The 24,182-nt window shown below is 55.8% G+C and overlaps 1 protein-coding gene across 1 annotated transcript; it reads right to left on the bottom strand.

The window, feature by feature from the left end:
- Window positions 1-328: 328 nt before the first annotated feature.
- On the bottom strand, window positions 329-22,981 carry ERBB2 (erb-b2 receptor tyrosine kinase 2). Its single transcript, XM_059908221.1, has 27 exons — window positions 22,669-22,981; window positions 16,444-16,595; window positions 15,320-15,533; window positions 14,421-14,555; window positions 14,062-14,130; window positions 13,764-13,879; window positions 13,498-13,639; window positions 12,497-12,616; window positions 12,105-12,231; window positions 10,041-10,114; window positions 9,861-9,951; window positions 9,422-9,621; window positions 8,931-9,063; window positions 8,752-8,842; window positions 7,902-8,062; window positions 6,343-6,390; window positions 4,859-4,997; window positions 4,654-4,776; window positions 4,272-4,370; window positions 3,804-3,989; window positions 3,514-3,669; window positions 3,322-3,397; window positions 2,876-3,022; window positions 2,397-2,494; window positions 2,007-2,195; window positions 1,469-1,721; window positions 329-1,343 (listed from the first exon to the last, which is right to left on the bottom strand). Exons 1-27 carry the CDS (start codon window positions 22,739-22,741, stop codon window positions 988-990), a joined length of 3,768 nt encoding a protein of 1,255 aa, XP_059764204.1. The 5' UTR covers window positions 22,742-22,981; the 3' UTR covers window positions 329-987.
- Window positions 22,982-24,182: the final 1,201 nt, after the last annotated feature.

Raw genomic sequence — 24,182 nt, 5'->3', positions numbered from 1 at the left:
AATGAGTCACACAGTAGACACTGCCTCTTCTTTCCTCCATCCTTCCCCGACTACCCCCTACCTACAGGGAGAAAATTACCCCATTCTGGTGGGTGGCCTTAGGAGTTTCTTTTTTTCTAAGCAAGAATGATCTGGTCATCAAAGGGCTCTCAGGTCAGAATCCCAACCAGTTTCCCCCCAACCCAAGAGCCAGGAAACTGGCAGTAGGCTCCCCATTCAAGCTTTCCGAAGATTCCTAGCCAGTCCCTCCAGGAAAGATGGACTGAATGTAGGTTAGGAGGTGAGCAGTAAAGGAATGGCTCAGAGCCACCCCAGACATAGGCTGGTGTCCAGCTGTTTTCCAAAATATATTTGCAGATGGAGAAAGTGGGTATGGAGAAGGGACATTCCTCCCGCAACCCCAGGGACTGCCCCCCCACCCCGCTTCCACAATACCCACTCTCCACCGAGTCCTTATTTCATCTTAAAAAAAATAATAAAATAAAACAACCAAAAAAACATAAGTAAAAACAAAACCAAAAAAGCACTCTGTACAGGGACCGGATCTGGGCGCTGCTGCTGTCCCCTTCTTCTTAGGGGCAGAGCTGGGTCTCAGGGAGTCTCTGCTCTGGTTCCTAGACACCCTCTTGGGGCCTCTTCCCCTCCTAGGCTCAGCTTCCCTGTCCTTCAGTGTCAGGTTCTGGAAGAAGTCAGGCTGGGCTGCTCCCTCAGGTAAGGAGACTGGCTGTGGCATCCAGTGGACCCTAGTGGCTGGGGCAGGGCTCCAGCATCAGTCCAGACTCCCCGGTGCCGCCCCCTCTTCCAGCCAGGCTGGGCGGCTCTCAGCCACCTGCGAGTTGGAAGAGGAAGGAAGACTGCTGGCATCGCAGGCTGCCCTGGCTGTGATCCAAGGGTCCTCTCCCTGCCTCGTCCCGACGCGGGCCAGAAGTCAGGCCTTCCACACTCCCTGAGGGGCCAGCAGGGCCTCAGCGGCCCGGGCCTTTTGGCTCATACTGGCATGTCCAGACCCAGGTACTCGGGGTTCTCTGCTGTAGGGGTCCCTTCAAAGGTGCTGGGTGGAGAGCCCCGCTCTGATGGGTCCTGGTCCCAGTAATAGAGGTTGTCAAAGGCTGGGCTGAAGGCCGGAGAAGGGTGGGACTGAGGGGCAGCCCTGCCCTGGGGTGCCAAGTACTCGGGGTTCTCCACGGCAGCCCCAAAGGCAAAAATGTCTTTGACAACCCCATTCTTCCCAGGGGAGAGAGTCTTGGGCCTTTCCAGAGTGGAACCGGCAGGTCGAGGAGGAGGCCGAGGACCCTCGAGGGGTGAAGGGGGCTGTGGCCGAACCTCTGGCTGGTTCACGTATTCTGAAAGGACAAGAGAAGGAGGCTTGTTAGGGGGAGGAGCCCGTGTGTTCTGGCTGCTGCCCCTGTGGGCTGAGCAGCCCCCATCCCCACCTCCCAGCCTCTCAGCTCGGGCCTGGACTCCATACCGGGCTGGGGGCTGCAGGTCAGGGGGGCAACGTAGCCATCGGTCTCGGGAGGAAGCGGTACTGTGGGGTCCTCGCTGTACCGCTGTAGAGGGCTGGAGTCATGTTGGGGGAGGTTCTGCAGCCCCTTGGCTGCCCCCATTCCCAAGTCGCCGTCAAACACGTCAGAGCCAGCGCCTTCGGAAGGTGCCAGTGGAGACCTGGGGGGCTCCTCCTCCGAGGGCGCCAGACCCAGCGTCAGCTCACCACCGCCACTCTGAGGACGAGAGAGAAGGCCATGATGGGGGTCATTCATGATGGAGACTCCACGGGAGGTGACAGGGTCACAGGAGATAAAAGAAAGTCGCCTTCGGGGTTTGACACAGTCACTGTGGCAAGAATGGGGTCACAGTTGGAAAGCAGTAGGAATCCTTCTTGGGGATAATGGGGTCTCCTCCGTGAGAGGTGATGGTTGGGGGACATTGGAGAAAGGGACTCTAGTCCACTGGGGTCGGGAGAAGTAACCAGACACACCCGCCACACTGTGACCGGGGGCACTGACCCTGGTGGATGCGCTGCGGTGCCTGCGGTGGGCTGTGCCCCCGGAGCCCGGGGCAGGGTCTGGGCAGAAGAAGCCTTGCTGGGGTACCAGGTACTCCTCAGCATCCACCAGGTCCCCCATGTCGTCATCCTCCAGCAGTGAGCGGTAGAAGGTGCTGTCCAAGGGGCTGGTAGGGCCCAAGTCTTCATTCTGGGGAGGCGGGAGACAGAGCGTGGCAGCCTCTCCCCAGCCCAGCCTCCCGAGGGAGGCTCAGGGAGTGCCAGAGGTCTGACGAGTCAGGCAAGGGCTGGGCTTGGAAGCCTGGGACCCAGGAATCATCTCCCTTTCCTCCCTCTAAGGGAGAGTGATCTTAGCCATAGGCAGGGATGATGGCGTGGAAAGGCCCAGTACCTGGATGACCACAAAGCGCTGGGGGTCCCTGGCCATGCGGGAGAATTCGGCCACCAACTCCCGGAACCTCGGCCGACATTCAGAGTCAATCATCCAACCTGGGGGCGGGCAGGAGTCCAGCATCTCAGTTCTGGCTGCAGCCTGTGTGCAGAGCCCCTCACCCCCACCCCCGGCCTAGACAACCCCAGTTACTAGAGTCCAACGCCCTCAGGTGGTAGAGAAGAGGTACCAGACTCGGATCCTGAGAGAGAACCTTTGAGAATCTCTACTAGTTTCCCCTTTTTATTTTGCACATAAGTCTCTTTCTAGCTGGTCCTTGATAGCTCCTCTGGACTGGTACTGTAAAGGGAAGTGAGACCCTTTTGAGGCTGCATTAAACATATCATCCTGCTCTTGGCCCCTCCCATGCCCCTTGTAGGCCCCTCCACCCAGGACCTCCCACTCCTCCTCCAAGCAGCCGGCTCAGCTCAACCACGCACATTTGACCATGATCATGTAGACATCAATGGTGCAGATGGGGGGCTGGGGCAGCCGTTCCCCCTTCTCCAGCAGGTCAGGGATCTCCCGGGCTGGGATCCCATCGTAAGGTTTGGCCCCAAAAGTCATCAGCTCCCACACAGTCACACCTGGGGCAGAGATGGGGTTAAGAGGTGGGGGGACCAGAGGGAGCTTTAGTGTACTGAGCCCCAGAGGCTCTATCCAAGAGCCTGGCGCCATGGGGGAAGGAGGGGAGGGATGCAGTGTCAAGGGCAGGGGATACCCAGTCTTTCCGCAGTCCCTGGCAGACTGAGGCACTGGCAGCCCCTTCCTTCCTTCATGCTGAAGTGTCCATTAATTCGCTCCATCCCAGCTCTCATCCTTCCACCCGCATCCCCCCCAGGGCCACGGCTCCGTGTCCACCCTTCCAACCCACCCCATCACGCACCATAGCTCCACACATCACTCTGGTGGGTGAACCGCCGGCGGAGAATGGACTCCAACGCCATCCACTTGATGGGCACCTGGGAGAGCAGAGAAGGAAGTGCTCCAGCCAGGTGTGGTGGGGAGGTGGCCGTTCTGAGTTCTCCCAGGGGCCAGACCCCACTCCCCCTTGCTTCGCTCTGCTCCCTCCTCTGACCTTGCCCCCATCTGCGTGGTACTCTGTCTCGTCGATGTCCAGCAGCCGAGCCAGCCCGAAGTCTGTAATCTTGACGTGGTTGGGGCTCTTGACCAGAACATTCCGGGCAGCCAGGTCCCTGTGCACGAGCCGCACGTCCTCCAAGTAGCTCATCCCCTGGGGTCAGAGGCATCTGTGTGGACCTCGCTCTGCCAGAACTCTCCCAGGAAACCTCCTCACCCTAGCTCTGAGTGGAGACAGAGGCTCGCTCCCAAGGGCGCCCGCAGAGCCCCGGCCCCCAAAGTGCATACCTTGGCAATCTGCACACACCAGTTCAGCAGGTCCTGGGAGCCCAGGCGTCCGCGGTGCTCCCGGACGTGGTCTAGGAGGCAGCCATAGGGCATAAGCTGTGTCACCAGCTGCACCGTGGATGTCAGGCAGATGCCCAGAAGGCGGGACACGTATGGGGACCCTACACCAGCCATCACATATGCTTCCTGGGAGCAAGGGTACACACTGAGAGGGTATGGGAAATCACTAGCCCCCAAACCACCACACACCCCTCCCGAGGGCTGAGCCGTGACTGGGGACCCTCACTCAATCCAACCCCATTCGTCACAAACCAGAACCATGGCCCACAGACTCAGGAGGTTAAGAGTAGAGATCTGGGGGATCACAAAGTGTCTCCTAAAACCCCAGTGAAGACAGAGCCCACAGCCCAGACCTGCAGCCAGGGGGTCCCCACTGTACTCCCAGCTGGAGAGCGTGGAAGGGCTTACGTCCAAGATTTCTTTGTTGGCTTTGGGGGATGTGTTTTCCCTCAACACTTTGATGGCCACTGGGATTTTCACATTTTCCCCATCGGGGATCCAGATGCCCTGGGCAGAGAGAGGAGCATGTGAGCAGGAAGAGGGTGGGCCAGATCCAACCTGCAGTCGTCCAAGGGGTCCCTGCTTGTGCTCTCAATCCCCTTCCCCACCCTTGGGCCAACCCCATTATTTAGCAACGACCTCACCATTTCAGCCCACTCCCTATCCCCTGACACAACTGCCCTACCCAACAGAACCGCCCCCAGCCCCTGTCTTCCTGACAGAACCCTCGTCCACGCCCTGACCGAATCCTCTGGGACCGCCCACCCAGGACTTCGGCCCCACCCCTGACCTTGTAGACGGTGCCAAAAGCTCCGGATCCAAGCACCTTCACCTTCCTCAGCTCTGTCTCTTTCAGGATCCGCATCTGAGCCTGATTTGGCATCGCTCCGCTCGGTGTCAGGGGCTCCACCAGCTGGGGTGAGGGGGTGGTGCGTCAGTGCCGCGGGCTGGGCCGCAGACCCCAGGCCACACGAGAGGCCCTCAGACCGCCTCACCTCTGTCTCCTGCAGCAGCCTCCGCATCGTGTACTTCCGGATCTTCTGCCGCCTTCGCTTGATGAGGATGCCGAAGACCAGCCCCACGACAACGACCAGCAGAATGCCCACCACAGCGGCAATGATGGACGTCACAGGGCTGGGGGCAGGAGCCAGGGTCAGGGATTGGGGACCAGTCGGGGGCAGGAGGGATGAAGGGGTCCCATGGAGGGGCATGAAGGTCACTGGCGTTTGGAAAGGGAAGTTGGAAGGGTGACGTGCAGGTTCCCATCCTGTTTCGCCTACTCAGAAACCTCCCTTGGCTCCTTACTGCCTCCAGAATGAAGTCCAGACTCCTTGCTGGGCATTCAAAACCCTCTCCACCCACATCTCCAAATTGTCTATGCTCTTGCCCAGGGCTCTATCCCAGGATTCTCAAACTTCCTGACAAAAATCACCAGGGAGCTTGTCAATATGCAAGAGTCTGGAGCCCTACCCCGCAGAGATTCTGATTTTGGTATGAGGTGGGGAATGTGCACCCAGTGATTCTGATACTCTAGCCAAATTTTCCACCCATAGGTCGTGATTTCCACACCTCCCAGCCTTTGTTAATTCTACCTGGACCATCATTTCTGCATGAGGTCATCTTTCAAGACTCAGCTCATCCTGGGGTAGAAGGATCTCCTGGATCCTGACCCTACATCATTGTCATCCTTGCCCCCCTCCCTTGCTTAGCCAAGGGCTGGCACATCACAGACCTCTAATGAACACTTGTGGCATGGACAAATGCTTACCTAGGACATACTCCAATCTGTTTTTCTCCCCAAAGCCCTTCCCCAAACACCCCACTGCCTAGAAATCAAGTCCGGTGATGGCAGTGATGGACATCACAGGGCTTGTGGCCTCATGGTGAGGGAGAGCCTATGCCCTCCAAGATCCTGCCCTAACCTGATTCAGACTTCACCCCTTACTCCTCTGAGCTTACTCAGTGGCCCACCACAGCAGAACCTTCAGCAAACACGTCCTAGATTGTCCTGACCCCTCTCACCATGCTGCCTGGTTGCTTTCCTCCTAATGCAAGTGACATACCTGCCCCTCTTTCAAGACCTGGCTCCCATGCCACCTCCTCCTTGAAGCCTCCCACTGCCCCCAGTTAAGAATTCATTGTCCTGTCCTCAGTGCTGCAGCTGTGCTCTCTTCTCAACGTGCCTTGAGTCCCAGGGAGTTGCAGGCTGCCTGTGTCCCTTAGGAGACCCCTGCCTACTCGAGGGTGGGGAGGTGCTGGGTGTCTTCGCCATCTTTTCCTGTTCCCTGCCCCCCAAGCATCCCGAGCAGGTCCTCCGTCCACTGGTTGAAGCTAACTGAAAGGAGGATCCTTAGTGGAAGAGTGGGCTGGGGAGGGACATGTGTCATGTCAGGAGACCCCCTCCCTGCAGCAGTGACCACTCAGGGGCTGGAGGGGGACTGAGGGGCAACATGGGATGCGTCCTGGGGACCAGGCTGACCTGGCTCTCTGCTCGGCGGGGCAGCCCTTGTCATCCAGGTCCACACAGCTGCAGAAGAGAGAGAGTCCTGTCAACAAGGCTGGGAACCACCTCTTGCACCCACTCAGCCTCACAATATCCCCAGAGGTGGGTGTAGCTGGGTTATGATCCCTGTTTGACAAAGGCAGAAACTGGGCTCAAGGTCACCAGGGCTCTTTCTACCACCCCACAGGGGAGGCCTTCTCCAGTCTGCAAACCTGCATCCCCTGCACCTCCCTGTCTTGGGTGGGAAGTGGGGGGCACGCAGAGGAGCATCAAGTCCAAAAGCTTGGCTATCCCCTCTGTAGAGGATGCCAGGGTAGTAGTTGGCCACAAGCTCCACCAAGGACAGTTTGACAATACTGTGACCCAGCAGTTCCACCTCTCAGGATAGACCCTAAAAAGGCCAACACCTGTACACTAGGGGGCATGTACAAGATGCTCACTTGTACATGGAGCTCAAGTGCAATAAACTGCACCCCCCCCCCCAAAAAAAAGGAGACAAGTTCAATGACTATCCCTCGAACAGGGACATGGTTAAATAATACTACATCCATACTGCAGATTGAGTAGTTAAAAAAAAAAAAGGAGGTAGGTTCACATGCACTCACAAGAAAGAACCTCCAAGATACATAAAGTGCCAGGACGGAGGGGAAGCAAAGTGCAGAACTATATGTAGAGTACAATCCTATTTACGTTAAAAAACGCACACACATTAAAAACCAAAACTGATTATACGTTGAGTCAGCTGAAATGGCTGAGAAATAGATGAGCTAGATGAAATTGCTGTTTCTTGATCATTTTTGACTTCCCAAAACAGCAATCTTCAACCTAACATAAATGTAAAATGCATTTATGTAAATGTGTAGAGCACACCAGAGTGATCTGGTGGTTCTCCCCAGGAAGGGGAGGGTGGGGGACTGGGTGGGTGGGGGAGTGGACGAAAGGGTGCTTCTGCTTTACAGTGTTTATACTTTGATACTGCTGAAAATGTGTATCACAAGAATGTATGCCTGTATTCCATGTGTAATTAAAAAACAACTAAGTGAAAAACATAAAAAGAACAGGGCAGATCACTGTGTTAGGACATGGAAAAACATTGCAAGAAAAATTGCAATGCTGAGTGAGAAAAAGCAATTTCCAAAAAATATGTATGGTCTATGATCCCATTTTGGTAAAAAGAAGTATATACTAGACTGTGCACCGATAAAAACTGGAGAATAATAATAATAATATATAAACATATACTTTATATGTTATAATAATAATACAAATGTTAGTGTGTGCATAGATTAAAAAAACTGGAGGAAAAATATTGCAAGTTATTAACAGTGGGGTAGAATTGCTAATACTATTCACTTTCATGCTTTAATTAAAAAATTTTTAACAACGTGCTACTTTTGTGATCAGAAAAAAAAGATATGAAAAATTAAGGGTCTCAGGGTAAGCAAAGGCAGAGTTGTCCCACTTTTAGAATAAGATCCCCAGAGAGGGTCCTGGAACGAAGCCTTTCTTTCCGTGGAAAAGGCCCTCAGACTCACGAGTGGGTGCAGTTGATGGGGCATGGCTGGCACATGCCTTCCTCATCTGGGAACTTCCAGATGGGCATGAAGGAGAGGTCAGGCTTCACACCACTGGGGCAGCGAGCCACGCAGAAGGGAGGATCCTTGTAGTGGGCGCAGGCCACACACTGGTCAGCCTCCTGGGAGGGGAGGGAGGGTTTGTGGGGGGCTGGCACCGACACCCCCAGGGCAGCAGGATCAGGCCCTTGGGCCCCCTTTGTGCTTCCCTCAGCCACTCAGCAGCACTGTTCACCTTGCTCCTGGGACAGCCCCAGACCTGCTGTGTCTGCTGCCCCTGTTCTGCACCCAGCTCCCCACCTTCAAAGCTTGATCCCCAGGCCTGGTGGGGTGGGGGGAGTGTATGACCTAAGGTATAACAGCAAGTAATAATAGTAACTAACTTGTGAAGACTTTTTCCTGTGCTCGGGCACTGTGCCAAACCCTATTTTGAGTTAATTCTCACTGCATCCCAATGGGGTAGGTACTAGTATAACGTTCATTTTATGAATGAGCCAGTGCAAGTGGGGCCTGGATTTGAATCCAGGTCACCTGATGTCTAAGCCCCCAGGTCTAACCACCTTAGCACAGCCCGGCCAAGGGCACAGGCTTCCCTGAGCCCTTTGCATGGTCTGAAGGGCCTCAGTGTCCGCAACTCTTGCCATCCCCAGCATCCCAGCCCCCTTCCACCCTCCTACCACCCTCCTACTGCTCAGGTCTGGGCTTGGAGCCCTCCCCAGGGGTATTTTACTGGACTTGGCCAGGTCCCTGGCAGCACCCCCAACCCTGCGCTGCTTCCCTCCACCCAGCTCTGAGCGCACCAGCACCTCACCGAGCCAAAGCAGGTCCCTGAGCCATTCTGGGGCTGACACTCGGGGTGGCACGGCAGACAGTACCTGTCCTTCACGTACTCCCGGGGGAGCCTGAGGAGAGGACGGCCAGTGAAGGGGTCTGGAAGGAGCCGCTGTGCACCCCCCAGCCCGGCCACCCCCTCCTCTGCCCCCCGCATACCCCTGCAGTACTCGGCATTCTTCCACGCACTGCTGGCCCCGAAGGAACTGGCTGCAGTTGACGCACTGGGTGGGCCCTGGACCCCAGCAGTGCCCGTGGGCACACAGCGGGTAGCAGGCCAGGCCCTCGCCCACTGCAGTGAGGAGGAAGGGGTCAGAGGGGACTCTCAAGGGAGACTCCAGGTCCAAGGGAGCTGGGGGAAGAGTCTGTGGGCATGGCTCTGAGCTGGAGAGGTGGGGATAGGTGCCGCGCAAAGCAGGGAGAGAAAGAGTTCTGAGGTTCCAGGAACAGAGAGGAAAGGGAAGGGAGGGATGCCAAGGCAGCGTGGCAGGACCCTGCTAGAAGCCATGCCAAGAGGCCAGGCCAACCAGAGCTGTGTCAAGGATGGTGCACCAGGGACGGGCAGTGCACACGCACAAGTAAGTCCCAGACTGCTGCTGCCAGAGGCCCGTGGGCACGCCCGCGCAGCAGCGCTGGGCTCCCTGTCTTACCGCACTCGACCTCTGGCCGGTTGGCACTGTGGAGCAGGGCCTGGTGGGGGTTCCGGAAGAGCTGGTCCCAGGGCACCGTGTGTACAAAGCAGAGGCGGGCGTTGCGGTGGATGAGGGCCAGCCCACTGCCCAGTTCCCGCAGCGAACGCAGCCCCAGCCAGCGGATGCCCAGCCCTTGCAGGGTCAGCGAGTAGGCACCACTGTGGGAGGGGGAGTGCTCAAATGCAGGGGGGCAACGCACCACTGACCCTCCCCCCTCAGCGAGGGCTGCCCTCGCCTTCCTCCTGTCCCCAGCACACTCTGCAAACTCCCATGGGAATGCTGCTGCTGGAGTCCCTGGGGAATAAGAACCCCCATTCCCCCCCTACACACTCAGAGCTTCTCCCGGGCCTCCCGGGGCAGCTCCTCCCCCATCAGGCCTCCCTCCCCTGGTGCTCACTCATGCAGAACTCGTCCCCGGATTACTCGCAGATTCTGGAAGACGTGGAGGTCCGGCAGGCTGTCTGGCCACGCTGAGATGTACAGGTAACCTGCAGGCACAGGGTGAGGCTAGGCGTGTGGGGACAGGACGAAGACACCCCAGGCCCATCGAAGCAGGATTCAGAGAGACAGAGCTCACCTGTGATCTCCTCCAGAGACTCAAATACTCCGAGCTGCTCAGGCTGTAGCGGGGCAGTGTTGGAGGCTCGGTCCCTGGAAGCAGGATTAGGAGAGGGCCAAGAAGGGGGTGGGTACGACCTCCCTCCACAAGCTGGCCCTGCCATCCTCCCCCACCTCCCCTCCACTTAAACCCGTTGCCCATCGAGCCCGGCTGTTCCCATCCTGAACTTCAAAGCCCAGGCCCTGGTTTGGCAAATATCAAAACAATATTTATATCCTTTGATCTAGAAATTCTACTTCTAGGAATGTGGCCTAGAGAGACACTGGCCCCTGTTCCCAAAGGCATGTGCAAGGGAGAACTGTTTGTTAGAGGGAAAATAAAAAACCTAAGGAAATTAAAAATTTTTAATTTTTTAAAATTTAAACTTAAAAATTTTTAAATTAAATACCTAAACACCCATCAGTAAATGGGGAGCTATTAAATATAATCCTGATCTATCCAGACTACAGACGAAAAACTAACATTCAGAAGCATGTAGTATCTGCTGGGCACGGTTATAGGAGCTTTACAAATATTAACTCATTTAAACTTTATAACACCTTATGAGGGCGGGACTATTTTTGCCCCCATTTAACAGATGAGGAAACTGAGACCCAGCAAGAAGGTCACATGATTAGTAAGCGGTAGAAGCCAGGTCTCAAACCCAGGCAGCCTGGGCTCTTAGCTGCTGTTTGCTGCCACCTGTTCCACAGCTGTGGAAAGAACAAGGCAGCTGGACATGAACTAACTGTCATAACCAGCTCTCCAAAGCCAGGGGCAGACAATCTTCACAACAGGCTCCCATTTTAAATCAACCTTTCCCCCCAAATTACTAAAACTACATTTCTCTGTGCGTGTGTATCCATATATGTATGAATGGTCTAGAAGAACACACACAAACTGTTAACAGCGGTCTCCTCTAGAAAGGGGAGTAAAGGTGGAGGAAGTGTTGAAGGGAATTTTCTCCTTTTTTAATACATATTTTTATTGAAGTACAATTCACATACAATAAATTGCAGATTTTTAGTGTGCAGTTTGATGAGTTTTGTCAAATGCATTCACTCACCTATCCACCACCCCAACTGATACACAGAACATTTCCATCACCCCAGAAATTTCCTTTGTGTCCTTTTCCAGGCCCTCACCCTGGCGCAATCACTGTTCTGATTTCTCTCACCATGCAGTGGTTTTGCCTATTCTAGAGCAAAGGAAATCATACAGTGTGGACTCTCTCTTGTCTGACTTATTTCGCTTAATGTTTTTGAGACACGTTCATGTTGTTTTATGTGTCAGTAGGCCGTTTCTTTTACTGCTGAGAATTTCACTGTATGGATATACCACCTTCTACAGTTGACCCTTGAACAACGCCTGGGTTACGGCACCAACCCCCCCACAAAGTCGAAAATCCAAGTATAACTTTACAGTCAGCCCTCTGCAGCCACGGTTCCAGATTCAAGCAACCCCGGATTGTGTAGTACTGCAGTACGGATTTATTGAAACAAGTTCACATTTAAGTGGACCTACGCAGTTCAAACCCGTGATGTCCAAGGGTCAGCTTTATTTATTCCTTCAGCTATTGATATATATTTGCATTATTTCCAGTTTGGGGCCATTATGAATAAAGCTACTATGAACTCAAAGAGAATTTTACTTTATCTGGATGGTATGACCTCCATACAAGTGCATGTTCATAGATAACATGTCATTTATGAGAAAAATCCCAGGAATTCCCTGGCAGTCCAGTGGTTAGGACTCCTCACTTTCATTGTCAAGGGCCTGGGTTCAATCCCTGGTCAGTGAACTAAGATCCAGCAAGTCGAACGGCGCAGCCAAAGACAAACAAACAAACAAAAAACAAAAAGAAAAACTCCCCCCTCCAAAGTCCCTGCTGGTCTTTCACCTGCTTCCTTTGCATCCCTGGCCTCCCACCTCTGTCTCCCGCCATCTCCGAGAAATGCTTCCACTTCTGGGGCCTCAGGATTCAGTGACTGCCCTGATGCTGCCTCAGGCCATGTGCCCACCCTTAACCCTGAGTATCCTTACCCCTCAAAGCTCTCCGGCAGAAACGCCAGGCTCCCAAAGATCTTCTTGCAGCCAGCAAACTCCTGGATGTTGGCACTGGTGACCGCCCTCACCTCCCGCAGGTGTTCCATGCCCAGACCATAGCACACTGTGGGGAGGGGGACAGGGGGGCAACTCAGCCTCCACATGGAGCACCAGGAATTCAACCTCCTGGGTCCTGTCCACAGTCCTCTCCTGGGGCCGCATGCCCCCTCCCCACATTGGCAGAGACATGGGGGAGCTTGTGGGACTGCTCAGGGGAGGGCCAGGGGCAGAGTCAGTGGGAGAATAGGACTGGGTCCCAGGAGGGTCTGAGGGAGGGTGGCACAGCGGGCTAGGCCAGGCTGGGTGTGCAGGGGGCGGCCACTGGGTACCTCGGGCACAGGGCTTGCTGCATTTCTCACACCGCTGGGTTCCATCCTCAGCTGTCACCTCTTGGTTGTTCAGGGGACAAACCAGGGTGCAGGATCCCACGTCCGTAGACAGGTAGTTGTCTGAGGAGATCAAGATCGTCTGTCCACGTGCCCTGGCCTTTCAGCACCGCCCCCCGCCACCATGAGCTGTGTGACCACGCCCAGGTAGTACAATAAGAATGATATCAACCGATACCGAAATGCCCTTACACCATATCTCAGCCCTGGACACTCGTCCACTCCTCACGACAACCCTGTGCAACAGGCACTGTTAGATTCCCATTTTGCCAAAAGGGAAACCAAAGCATAGAGTTTTCTGTAAATTACTCAAGGTCCCTGTGCTAGTAAGTGGAGGAGCCAGGATGTGAACCCAAGTCATCTAGCTCTACACTTCGTACTCTCACCCACCATGGGGAGGGTACGACCAGGACCCAAGAGCCCACTGCTGTCTCCTGTGACAGGAGGAAAGAGGTCCCCAGGTCTGAGGCCAGTTCCTAAATGTCCCTCAGTAAACAGGGGAGCTAGTAAATAAAACTCTGATCTATCTAGACCATAGAGTAAACATCAACATTTAGGGGTGCTTAGTATTGGCTGGGCACAGTTATAAGAGCTTTGCAAATATTAACTCATTCAAACTTTATAACCACCTGGTGAGGAGGGGACTATTTTGGCCCCCACTTAACAGATAAGGAAACCGAGACACAGCAAGAAGGTCACATGACTAGTAAGGGGCAGAGCCAGGTCTCAAACCCAGGCAGTCTGGCTTCTGTGCGTGGGCTCTTAGCTGCTATTCTTTGCTGCCACCTGCTCCACTGTTGTTGAAAGAACAAGGCAGCTCAATACGAACTGCCATGACCAGCTCTCCAAAGCCAGGGGCGGACAGTACTCACAACATGCGTCCATTTACATAAACCAAAGTCCCCAGCAAAACTACTAAAAGTACGTTTCTCCCCGGCACTCACAAGGACAGGCGGTCACGCAGCTGGCACCGAAGGTGTAACGGCCCTCGGGGTTGGGCATGGACTCGAAGGTGTCCGTGTTGTAGGTGACCAGAGCTGGGCAGTGCAGCTCACAGATGCCACTGTGGTTGAAGTGGAGGCAGGCCTGGGGGACAGGCAGCTGGTGGGCACTGGGCTGTTTTGCCCTGGTGTGCCGGAGGGTTAGGGCAGCACCAGGAGGGATGTCCCTCCCCTTGCACCCCGAGGGCTGGGGCGCCGGGGGCACGTACCAGACAGTCAGAGTGCTTGGGGCCCGTGCAGCCGGCAGCACACTGCTCGTGGCAGCAGTCGGTGGGCTGCGGGCCCTTACAGCGGGCACAGCCGCTGGCACAGACGGTTCCCGTCACTGTTGGGCAAAGGGCAGGATGAGGGCTGGGCGGCAGCCTAGGCACCGGCCCTTCACCAGCATCACCTTCTGGGGAGACTTCCCGCCTCAGGGAAGATGCCGAGGCCCGGCACCCACCCACCATGTCACCTTTATTCCCACCCAGCCCCTGCCCCCAGATTCTGGGCCTCCCTATAACTCACAGCTCTGACAGTCCTTGGAACTTTCTCCCCAGCAGTGGGGAGCTTTACAAGCTGGAGAACAGGGTGGGCCTGGGGAGAGAAACAGAACGGCAGTGAGAGAGACAGAGACCAGGAGACAGAATGCACAATGAGGGAGAGACACAGGCAGGAGAAGAGGACTCCAAAACCGGAGGCACGATCTGGAAGCAGAGGGAGACAGGGCAGAGAACCACAGAGATGAAGAGACACAGAGAAAGAGGAAATGGGTGGTGTTAGTGCAGCAGCAGCGGGGGGGGGGGGGCGTGGAGTAAGCCAGGAGTTTGGGGTCGGTGGGCTGCGTGAGAAAGAGGCGGCTGCAGGCGGGGAGGAGCGTGGCTTACAGGCCCGTGAGCGGTTGGTGTCTATCAGCATGAGGGCCAGCTGGTTGTTCTTGTGGAAGATGTCCTTCCACAAAATCGTGTCCTGGTGGCAGAGCCGGGGGTTCCGCTGGATCAAGACCCCTCCCTTCAGGATCTCTGTGGGGCGGGCAATAATCAGGGGCTTCTTCCCCCATCTGTCATCTTCTGACCTCCCTTGGGGCCCGCCTGCCTTCTAAAAGGGGAGTGGGGCTCTTAAACACGCCCCAGGTTCCTCAGGGAGCAGAGAAGACTCCTTCAGCATCTTTTAGCCCTACCAACACCACCCCACACGTGAACAAACGGAGATCTGGGGCAGAGTGAGTTGTCCACGTCACTGTCTCCTCTCCTCCACCTCTACTCTGTGCACATTGCTTAGCAGTTAAAAGAGAGTGTGAAATCCAGCCTCACCACCACTAACTAGCTGTGTAACCTCAAGCAAGTCACTTAGCCTCTGTAAACCTCAGTTTTCTCATCTGTAAAACGAGAATAACACTGATGCTTCCCTTGCAAGATTATAGCATGACTGAAATGGGGTTATGCAGGTAAAGCACCTGGCACTCAGAGTCTGGGACAGTGTCGGCTCCAAGGCTGCCGCGTACAGTTACATAGGTTGTTCACTGTACATGTGCATTCAGCCAAGAAGTGGGCAAAAACCCAGCCTGCATCCTAACTATCAAGCTATGTGGGCTGGCACAAGCTGTGACTTCCTGGGAAGAAGGGAAATCTTTTTCGAATCCTCACAAGGGCGCCTCCCCTAGCTCCACTTGCATCCATCCGGAAGGGACCCCGGTTCTGATTCACACGAAGCATCCCCATGGCTAACAGGGGCCCCGGTCAGCTCTCAATAACCAGCAGAAAGTTTCAATGATAAGGATGACCACCTGTGAGGCTTCGCAGCTGCAGCTCCTGCAGCCCTCCCGGAGCAGGGCGTGCAGCAGGGGTGGCACTTTCCAGAAGGTCTCCATTGTCCAGCACGGCCAGGGCATAGTTGTCCTTAAACAGCTGGGTGCCTCGCACGATCCGCAGCCTCTGCAGGGGGACCTGACTCACTTGGTTTTGAGCGATGAGCACGTAACCCTGCACCTCCTGGATCTCCTGGGAGGGGACAGGGTAGGGTAGGGCTGAGGCAGGTCCAGGCCCTGGACCACTACCACCCACCCCCCCAAGGCCTCCTCAAGGTTACCCTGTGCTTGGGGATCTTGGGCAAGGCCCCCAGCCACTGAGCAGTCCTGCTCCCTCAGGCATAAAATGGAGATCAAGGCCACTCCCCACCTCCCCGAACCAGATTCTAGTACGATCAAGAAAGAAAATGGCAGGGAAACACTCTGTAAACTGTAAGCAAGCGCCGCACCCTCTCTGCATCTCAGTTTCTTCATCTGTAAAGGAAAGGCCTGGACGAGATGATGTTTGTGATTTGACAGACTAAGCATCACACCTGAGGCCCCGCTCCAGGGCACCATGGACACAACCCAGAGGCTGGTTTCCATTCTCTCTCCTGCTCCTGACCCTTTCCCATACATTTTCCATGTGATCTTCAAAATGGGCCCCCAGGGAGTTCAAGCATGTCTGTTGCTCCCAATATACAGATAGGGAAACTGAGATCCAGTGAAGCCAAGGGCCTACACCACATTCACATGGCTTGTCAGTGGCAGAACTGGACGGGGAACCCGCCAGCCCTTTCATTACTCTGGGTAGGAGCGGGACAGTGGCTGGGGCAGTTGGACAACAAAAGGTGATCATGCTGGCAAGAGAGCAAAAAATTTAGCAGAGGAACGGGTGCATTCCACCCAGAGATGTCCGCGGCCAGCCACGTTGTAGAGAAGGAGTCAACTGGTCTTGCAGTAGGATGGATGGGGGTTAGACATCAGAAAGGACTTCCCAGTTGAGGAGCCACAACAAAAGAGGAAATACAGGGTGGGGAACACTCTTCTGCCACCCATCTGCAAGCAGAGGGCTCAGCCCAGCAGGAAGCAGGGCCTGGCTGGGTTTTGCCCATGGACCTCACCTGCAGGAAGGAGAGGCTGGCATTAGAGGGCAGGTAGGTGAGCTCCAGGTTACCCTGCACCACCTGACAGCCCTGGTAGAGGTGGCGGAGCATGTCCAGGTGGGTCTCGGGACTGGCCGGCAGCCGCAGCTTCATGTCTGTGCCGGTGCACACTGGCAGGAGAGAGAAGATGGGTCAGAGGGCACTGCCCAGTGAGCTTCGCCAACCTGGCCACCTCTGCCAACCTACTCCCCAGAGTCATGCCACCGCAGACAGCGAGAAAGCACAACAGAAGGATCCCTCCTCCCGTGTCCCTTGTACCCACAGAACGTGCAACAGCAAAAGAAAGTTTGCAAATTTGGGAAGAGGAGGTCCATCAGGGGAGAAGCTCCCCTGACTTGGCCCATCCTGAGCATCCAGAGGGGGTCTCGCTGTGCCAGCCTTAGGGAGCTTGCCCGTTCGATCCAGGGTGTTGGCTGGCAAAGAATGCCTCCCTTTGTCCCAAAGGCACAACTCAGGGCCAACGGGTAAAAATCCCCCAAGAGAGGCGATGATGAATCATGAATCCTCTGGATACCCCCGACCCTCTCCCGAGCAAACAACGCCACCACATGCCAACCTCCTGGCAAGGGATACCCACCCCCGCAATGCCACCCAGAAAGTGGGGAAGGAGGGTCAGCTGGAGTCATAGCTGGGGCATGGGGACCACCAGGGGCCTGGTCACTGCAGGGACTTCTGGAATTCCCCCAGGCAGAGAAAGGGAGCATCAGATCCCAACTATGGGCATCCGGACCCGAGCTGCAGATGCTGAGCCAGAGTGCTGCCTACTCCAAAGGCTCCTACGCTGGTACCTCACCCTTGCCACCTCCTCAGGGCAAGACACCAGAACCAGCTGGCAGAATCTATGCCACGAAACTCCTGCCACAAGGGCATTACGTCAGCCCTGTGTACCTGCCTGGTGCCAACCGCCAGCCAAGGGGCATCAAGATGAACTGCCGCTCAGTCCACCTGGACCCCAGCCCAGTGTCCCTGAGACCAGAAGTACTCACTAAGCCCAGGGATACTAGAAGGGGTAAACTACCCCGGGTAAGGGGGCGCTCTGGGCAACAGCTGGCACCATGCCTGCCAGCAGTGGGGGAGATTAAAGTGCCCAGTTAAACCCGTTTTTCTGCTCTGGTGAGAAGATGAATCACCTGGCACATCTTGCCCAGGAGGGTGTGCCAAGGGGAGGTGGGTGGGGTGCACCCCCAGATCCACAGGTGCCTGAGCAGCCCTGAATTCCTGTTCGTCCCCACTCCACCTCCCACGGACTACGTGCAGATTCAGGGGGACAGCACAGTGGCTGACTTTGAGGTCTGACCCCAGGGCTCCCGCTCTCCCAGCAGCTTGGAGCCTAAGGTCAAATCCTGGGGGGTAATAAGAGATACCCCCTGCCTCCAGAAATCGGGCGAAAGGCTGGTGGGACAAGCCCCCAGGGTTCTGGCCTGGGCCAATGGCCACTAGCTGGCAGCCTCCCAGGAGCACCTAGAGTGGTCTCTGTTCCCACCCCTCTGGCCAGATAGGGAAGGAAGCAAAGAGGGAGGAAGGGGAGGACCCAGAAATAGAACTCAAGGGTCCCTCCCCCCAGACTCCCAAGAGAAACAGGAGCCGGGGATGGCAGGCCAGGCCCAAAATAACGCCCGCTGCCAGGACCTCCCCCAGCCTCAGCAGCTTCAGCTGCTTTGTAGGCACAGCTGTCTCCAGGCCTAGACCCCAAGGCCCTGGCCCAAGCCCGGGACAGGGGCGGGCAGAGCTGGGGCAGGGGCCCGTCTCCACCCCCTGTGCCCTCTGCCGCCTCGAAGGGACACCAGCTGCAGTAGCCAGGCAATAGGAAAACAACAAGGGAACACTCGGCAGCCACTCTGGGTGGAGCCTCTCCCTCCAGAGGCTGGAACTACGACCTCGATTTTGCAAAGAAGGAAACTGAGGTTGCCAGGGGTCATTCTCCCAAGATCAGAAAGCTTGTGAGCAAGAGAGGGAGGATTTGAACTCGAGTCTGCCCCGACTTCAAATCCCACATGCCTTCCACTAGGCCTAACTGCACACACACCCCTCTCCACACCCTGTTCAAAGGTAAATACACACCAGCTCTGTGGATGCCACTGATCCCATTATAGGCTTCGGGCAGGGCCGAGCGGCTGAGCTGGGCGGGAGGACCAGAAAGAGCAGTAGCCCCGCCCCACGAGTTTGTTTGTGTCCGTTTTTGAGTCTGATTCGGACTAAGTGTTTGCAACAGGTGGTAAAGTTGGGACCCTGAGACCTACTCCCAGGGAGCTGGAGGCTTGGGGGCTAATACCCTCCAACCTGACACCTCCTCTACCTCCACACCTCCCTCCCCCTCCCATCTCCTCACTCATCTCCCCCTCCCCAGTCCTCGCCATGTTCCCCATATCCACTCTGCCCCCCACTGATTTTCTGGGGCGGGGGTAGGAGGTCCTGTTCCACACAGGGGAGCGCTTTGTCTCCAGAGCACCTGTCCCTCAGGAGCCTCGACCTCCAGATCTCTGGGGCAGTCAGTGTGAGGCAGGACCAACCCGGAGCCAGGGACACAGTGAGCCCTGGATAAGTGTTTGCGGGATGAATGAATGAATGAATGAATAAATGAACTCCAATCAAGAGTCTCCAAACCAAAAGGGACCAGTTGAGGTCACCATGTCCAGCCCTCTCTTCAGAGGCTGGTCACGGCCCCCATGTCCCTCTAGCTGGATGTCAGTGGTCAGGTCCCAGCTCTGGGGGGCTCTCAAGTGGGTTCTTTCTTCCCCACCAGCCTTCAGCCCCAGCTGCCTCTCTTGCTCACCAGCATGAAAGCCAACACTTCCTTTGGTTTCCATGAACACTACCGGCATCCCCAAAGCTCACCTCCCCCAGACCCGTGGGGCCACAGCCCATTCCAGTGACACCAGGACTCACCCACCACACATGCCTGGTGTATCAGACCAGGGGCCGGGGCTCAGGTCATTAGGCCACAGCCCTAGCTGGGCCGCTTACGGTGTGACCTTGATCAAGTCCCTGGATCTCGAGGGCAGAGGCCAAATCAGATTCACCTCTATGTCCAGCAGTGCCTGTGACTTAGTAGGCACTCAGTGAATATTTACTGACCTGACCTTGACTGTGAGGAAGGGATAATGACAACTCTTACTCTCTGCAGAGAAATTACACGAGAGTTAAATGAGGTAATGAATCAAGAAACAGTCTGTAAACGTGACGAGGCTTTGTAAACAGAGCTGGGGGAACACAACATTGGCTATAATAATTCTCCCACTCCTTAAGAGAGCACGCACCCCTCACCCTATCTCGGCTCTCTTCCCAGGGGTGGGGAGGAAAGGTGGCCTACTAAGAGATGGGGGTGTCACCCCAGAGGGGCTTCCCACAGGGCAGGGAGGGGAATCTCTTTCCAGGTCATCCCAGCACCCAGGGCCAGGCACAACCAGCCTGGCCCTACACCAGCTCCCCAGCCCCACACTGGTCCCTCCCTCACCCGTAGCCCCGTAGGTCCCACTGGCCTCTGGCCTGCTCCTGCCCTCAGTCCCCTGCCATGCCAGGAGGGCCCAAGAGGAAGGCAGACATGGGCTGGTACAGGGAAGGAGAGGACTCCAAAGCCGAGAGGGAACCTGGTGGGGGGCGAGGAGCAGCTCACGCTCATTTTCTAAAGCCCAGATAAGGGAGGTCATTCACCTGAATAACAAAATAGCACCTCCACGCGAGTCTGGCCACCTGACTGCCGCTGAGGCTTTGCTTAACCCATTCCTGTCGAAGGGAGTAAGACTTTGATCAACTCTTAATGCCTCCTCATCAGAGTCTAAAAATGCCCTGGACATTATTGTGTCGCTGGGAAGCCTTGGCTAAATCATTTCGTTTCTCTGAACTTCAGTTTTCTCATCTGTGCACCTACTTCACAGGATTGTTGCAGAGATGAAATGAAACTGTAATGGATGAGAACCAGGCAAATAGGAAGCACGCTGTACTTTTCTAAAAGTTAAGGCAAGAGAAGTTCATATAGCAGGAGTCTGGGTAATTCCAAACCAAGAGAAAATTAACAGTGCTCTGTATTCGACTTTGTAATACAATGTATTTTCTCTTTCCGCATTTGATCCTGTCTTTCAATTATTTTTTTTTTTTCTTGAATACTAAAATGAGGTTACTTTCCCTGACTATAGCAAAAAGAAGGAGGCTGTTGGGAGAATCATTCAGGAATTAAACTATGAGCTCTGCAAGATCTGTTTGCTGCACTTTACAAAACCCTGACCTCTAAGAAAAGAAAATCCCAACCCTCTGGGCCTTCCCCATCTCCCTTTCCCCCACATGCCTGCGCCAGCCCTCAGCCCTGGCATATACCGGGCGTGCTAGAGGCAGCTGAGTGGGGCTCTGCCATTTTAGCCATTCCCCCGCACAGCACACCCAACACCTCTCTCTGCACCCAGCACTGCAGGCCGAGGGGTGAGGAAGACCTGAGGAGCCCCCCCGTCAACGGCGGGAGAACCGACCCCTCAGATCCCAGCACTGCAACAAGCCGCCGCCCTCCACCTGCTCAACTCCCAGGCCCAGGTGAGGAGGGCAACGGCTCAGCCTGACAGCCCAGCCTCGCCTCGCCTCGCCTAGCCTCATGCTTCTCAGAAGGTCAGGGGTGAAGACGCCTGCCTGGGAAACAGGGAGGGGAAGGGGAGGCTCCTGGGAAGCCTCGCGGGGGCACCTCCCGCTATTTACAGCAGCTCTTGAGGGAGTTCCTTGAGAGGGCAGAGTTCAGCAGGGAGACTGCCGTTTGGCCACACAAAGCCCAGACACACAAACACACAGACCACACAACTCAAGAACACCCTAGTATAGACGTCCCTCAGATAACACAGCAGAGCTCTGACAGAGGGGGCCCTCGGGCAACACACAGGCAGCCCGACACCCACCCCTTCTCCAGACTCCCTGATCCGTGAAGACCACCCACTACTCCTAGGACATTCTCATTCTGTCTTCTCCACAACCAGGCGATGTAGGGATTAGTGTCCCCCCCAATGTTCAGGGTAGATGAATATAGTGATTTTGAAGCTGTGGTTGGGGGTTGCACTGCCTGGGGTCCAATCTGGGACCCACCAATTACTTGCTGCTACTTCACCTCTTGAAGCCCGGGTCTTCAAGCCTGGAAAATGGGCACACTAGTTAGGACTTCTCTTACAGGGTTGTTCTGAGGATGAAAGCAGGGAACCCAGACAAAACACGCACAGCACCTGGCACACAGTGTATTTCCAGTACGCGTTAGCTTTCACCGTTATCGCACCCAGACGGACAGATGGGGCAAGACACACACACTGCACCCACCCCAGCACCCTTCCCCATACACAGCACAAAGGAAAAGGCAGGACAACCCGGCCCTCGGCATACCCGCATCTGGCCCCGTTCCTTACCCTCCCCCTCCCTCCAAGTGCCCAGGAATCCCTCCCTCAGAACCCTCCCACTTTATGCCCCAGACCAGGAAGCCCACCGCCACCCCTCCGTGACCCACGCTCTCCAAGTCACAAAGCACAGAGTCCCCAAGTCGGCCCTAAAGAGACTTGTTCAAAACAAACGTCTCCCCCTTCCCCCACGCCAGTCTCCGGCGCGAGGCGACTCTGCAGTCGGACTCGCCATCCTCTGCTCCCCGGCTCTGGCTGGACAGGTTGCTTTCCCCACCTCCCCCCTCCACACCCCGATCCTGCCAGAAGCTGGAGTAACAACCTAGTCGGCCGAAAGGGGGCGGGGAGGGGGCCGGGCAGAAGGGACCCCCAGGAATCCAGCCCAGTCCAGTCTGGAGGCGGAGGCTGCCAACTGGAAAGGCTTTGAGAGAAGAGCTTGAGGGGGCTCAAGAAAGGGGGAAACACACACACACACACACACACACACACACACACACACACCCTGCAATACACCCTTTGAGGGAAACTTTCTGAACAGTTTCAGAGACTTTTTTTGACAAGTTCCGGAGCCGTCGCGGGGTCTGCAAAGCGCCAGTCCCTCGAATGGGACGTCTAGAGCCGCTCCGGTATAATCGCTCCCCCCTGTCCCACCTTCTCTGGCCCCTCCGAGCCCGAGGGCCGGCGGCTCTGAGCCCCCGGACTGTCCGAAACTTCGGGTCAGGAAGCTCCGATGGCCCCTCTGTTCCCGCCTGACCAGGGATTTAGACGGGGGTCCCAGGCTGCACCGGCCCGTCGCCGCTCCCTGCCCTCCCCACCCCAGACCCACCTTGGGTGCCCGCGGCTCCGGGGGGCAGGAGGGCGAGGAGGAGCCCCCAGCGGCACCAGGCCGCCAGCTCCATGGTGCTCACTGCGGCTCCGGCCCCATGGCTCCGGCTACACCAGGCGGCGAGGGCTCCGGGCGGGCGAGGGGAGGGGGCCGGGCGCTCGCGCCGGAAAGAGCACCCAGCGCAGGGGCGGCCGGCGGCCTCGGGGGGTCTTCTCGGCTCTGTGGGCACGATGGAGGGGAATCTCAGCTCCACAACTTCATTCCTGTACTTCCTCAAGGCAGCCCTCCTCCTCCACCTCCTCCTCCTCCCGTGATTGGGAGCCAGCGCGCTCGCAGCTCGCCCCCCCCCACCCCACCCCCTCCAACCGCATTCCAGCAAGTCCCTGGGAGTGGCAACTCCCAGCTTCACTTTCTCCCTCTCTCCGCGCAGGCCTGGGTGGCGTTGCTGCCAGCGCCCGGACTCCAGGGTTACCCGCAGCAGTTCTCACCCGTTTCCATGGAGAACCCCCCCCCCAAAGCAGAGGAGGGTGATGGCGCCCCTCCCCCGGGAGTCTGGGGCAAACGCTTTAGCCTGCCATTCTTAACTTTCTTTTAAGTCGCAGGTTTTATCTTAAACATTCCTGGCCGTTAGCATCCTACTCCATCCCATGCCTGTTTGTTTTAATATCCAATAATGGTTTTCCTACCACATCCTCAGGTAAAAATGTTAGTCAAGGAGGGAGATGTGTTGCGTTTAACCTGTGGCTTCCAGGACTCCCTGGCATACCTTCTCGAATCTTCTAGATATCTTTTCCAGTCTGAAAAGCATGCTTTTAAGGGGGTCTACAAGTTTGGGGAGAGAGTCAAATTGGAGAAACCTACATCTCAATCCTTCAAAGAACATCCTTGTTTCTTTACGGGGCACTCAGCACCCAATTCATCCAAGGTTCCTTCTCTGTCCCTTGCCTTTTATTATTCTGCTTAATTCCACCTCCCCACCCTGCATTCCACCTGGAGCCCCTGACCCAGTTACTAAGACCCGGTCAGGGGTCTCGTGGCGGTGGGGATGGAAGGAAGGCGTGTTTTTGTCGGAAATGCCAACAAAATATTGCACGAGATACACTTATCCTAACAAATTATTTGTTGCTTATCTGAAATTCAAATTTAACTGGGCATCCTTATTTTTATTTGCTAAATCTGGCAACTCTAGTTGGAATGCTCAGCCTTGAGCACGCCTGTGCTGGTCAAGAGGGGATCAGAGGCACCTACTGGGGGCTGCAGAATGAAGGACATTAGCATCTCTTAAACTGCTTCCTTATTCCTAGCGTGGTTCTAGGCAGGCACTTTCACAGTAGGGAACTTGAGAACACGGCACTCTGGGATCAGAATGACCTCGGTTCAAATCTCAACTCCACCACGGGTTAGCTGTGTGACCTTACGCAAGCGACTGAGCCCTTCTGGGTCTCAGTTGGCTCACTTGTAAAATAGCATCTGGCACACTGTGCTAGGGGTTAAAGGAGATAATACTCCTCAAG

The sequence above is a fragment of the Balaenoptera ricei genome, chromosome 20, assembly GCF_028023285.1.
Source record: "Balaenoptera ricei isolate mBalRic1 chromosome 20, mBalRic1.hap2, whole genome shotgun sequence".
NCBI classification, from domain to species: domain Eukaryota; kingdom Metazoa; phylum Chordata; class Mammalia; order Artiodactyla; family Balaenopteridae; genus Balaenoptera; species Balaenoptera ricei.
Note: the sequence above shows the minus strand (reverse complement) of the source record. Positions and strands in the feature narration are given on the sequence as shown.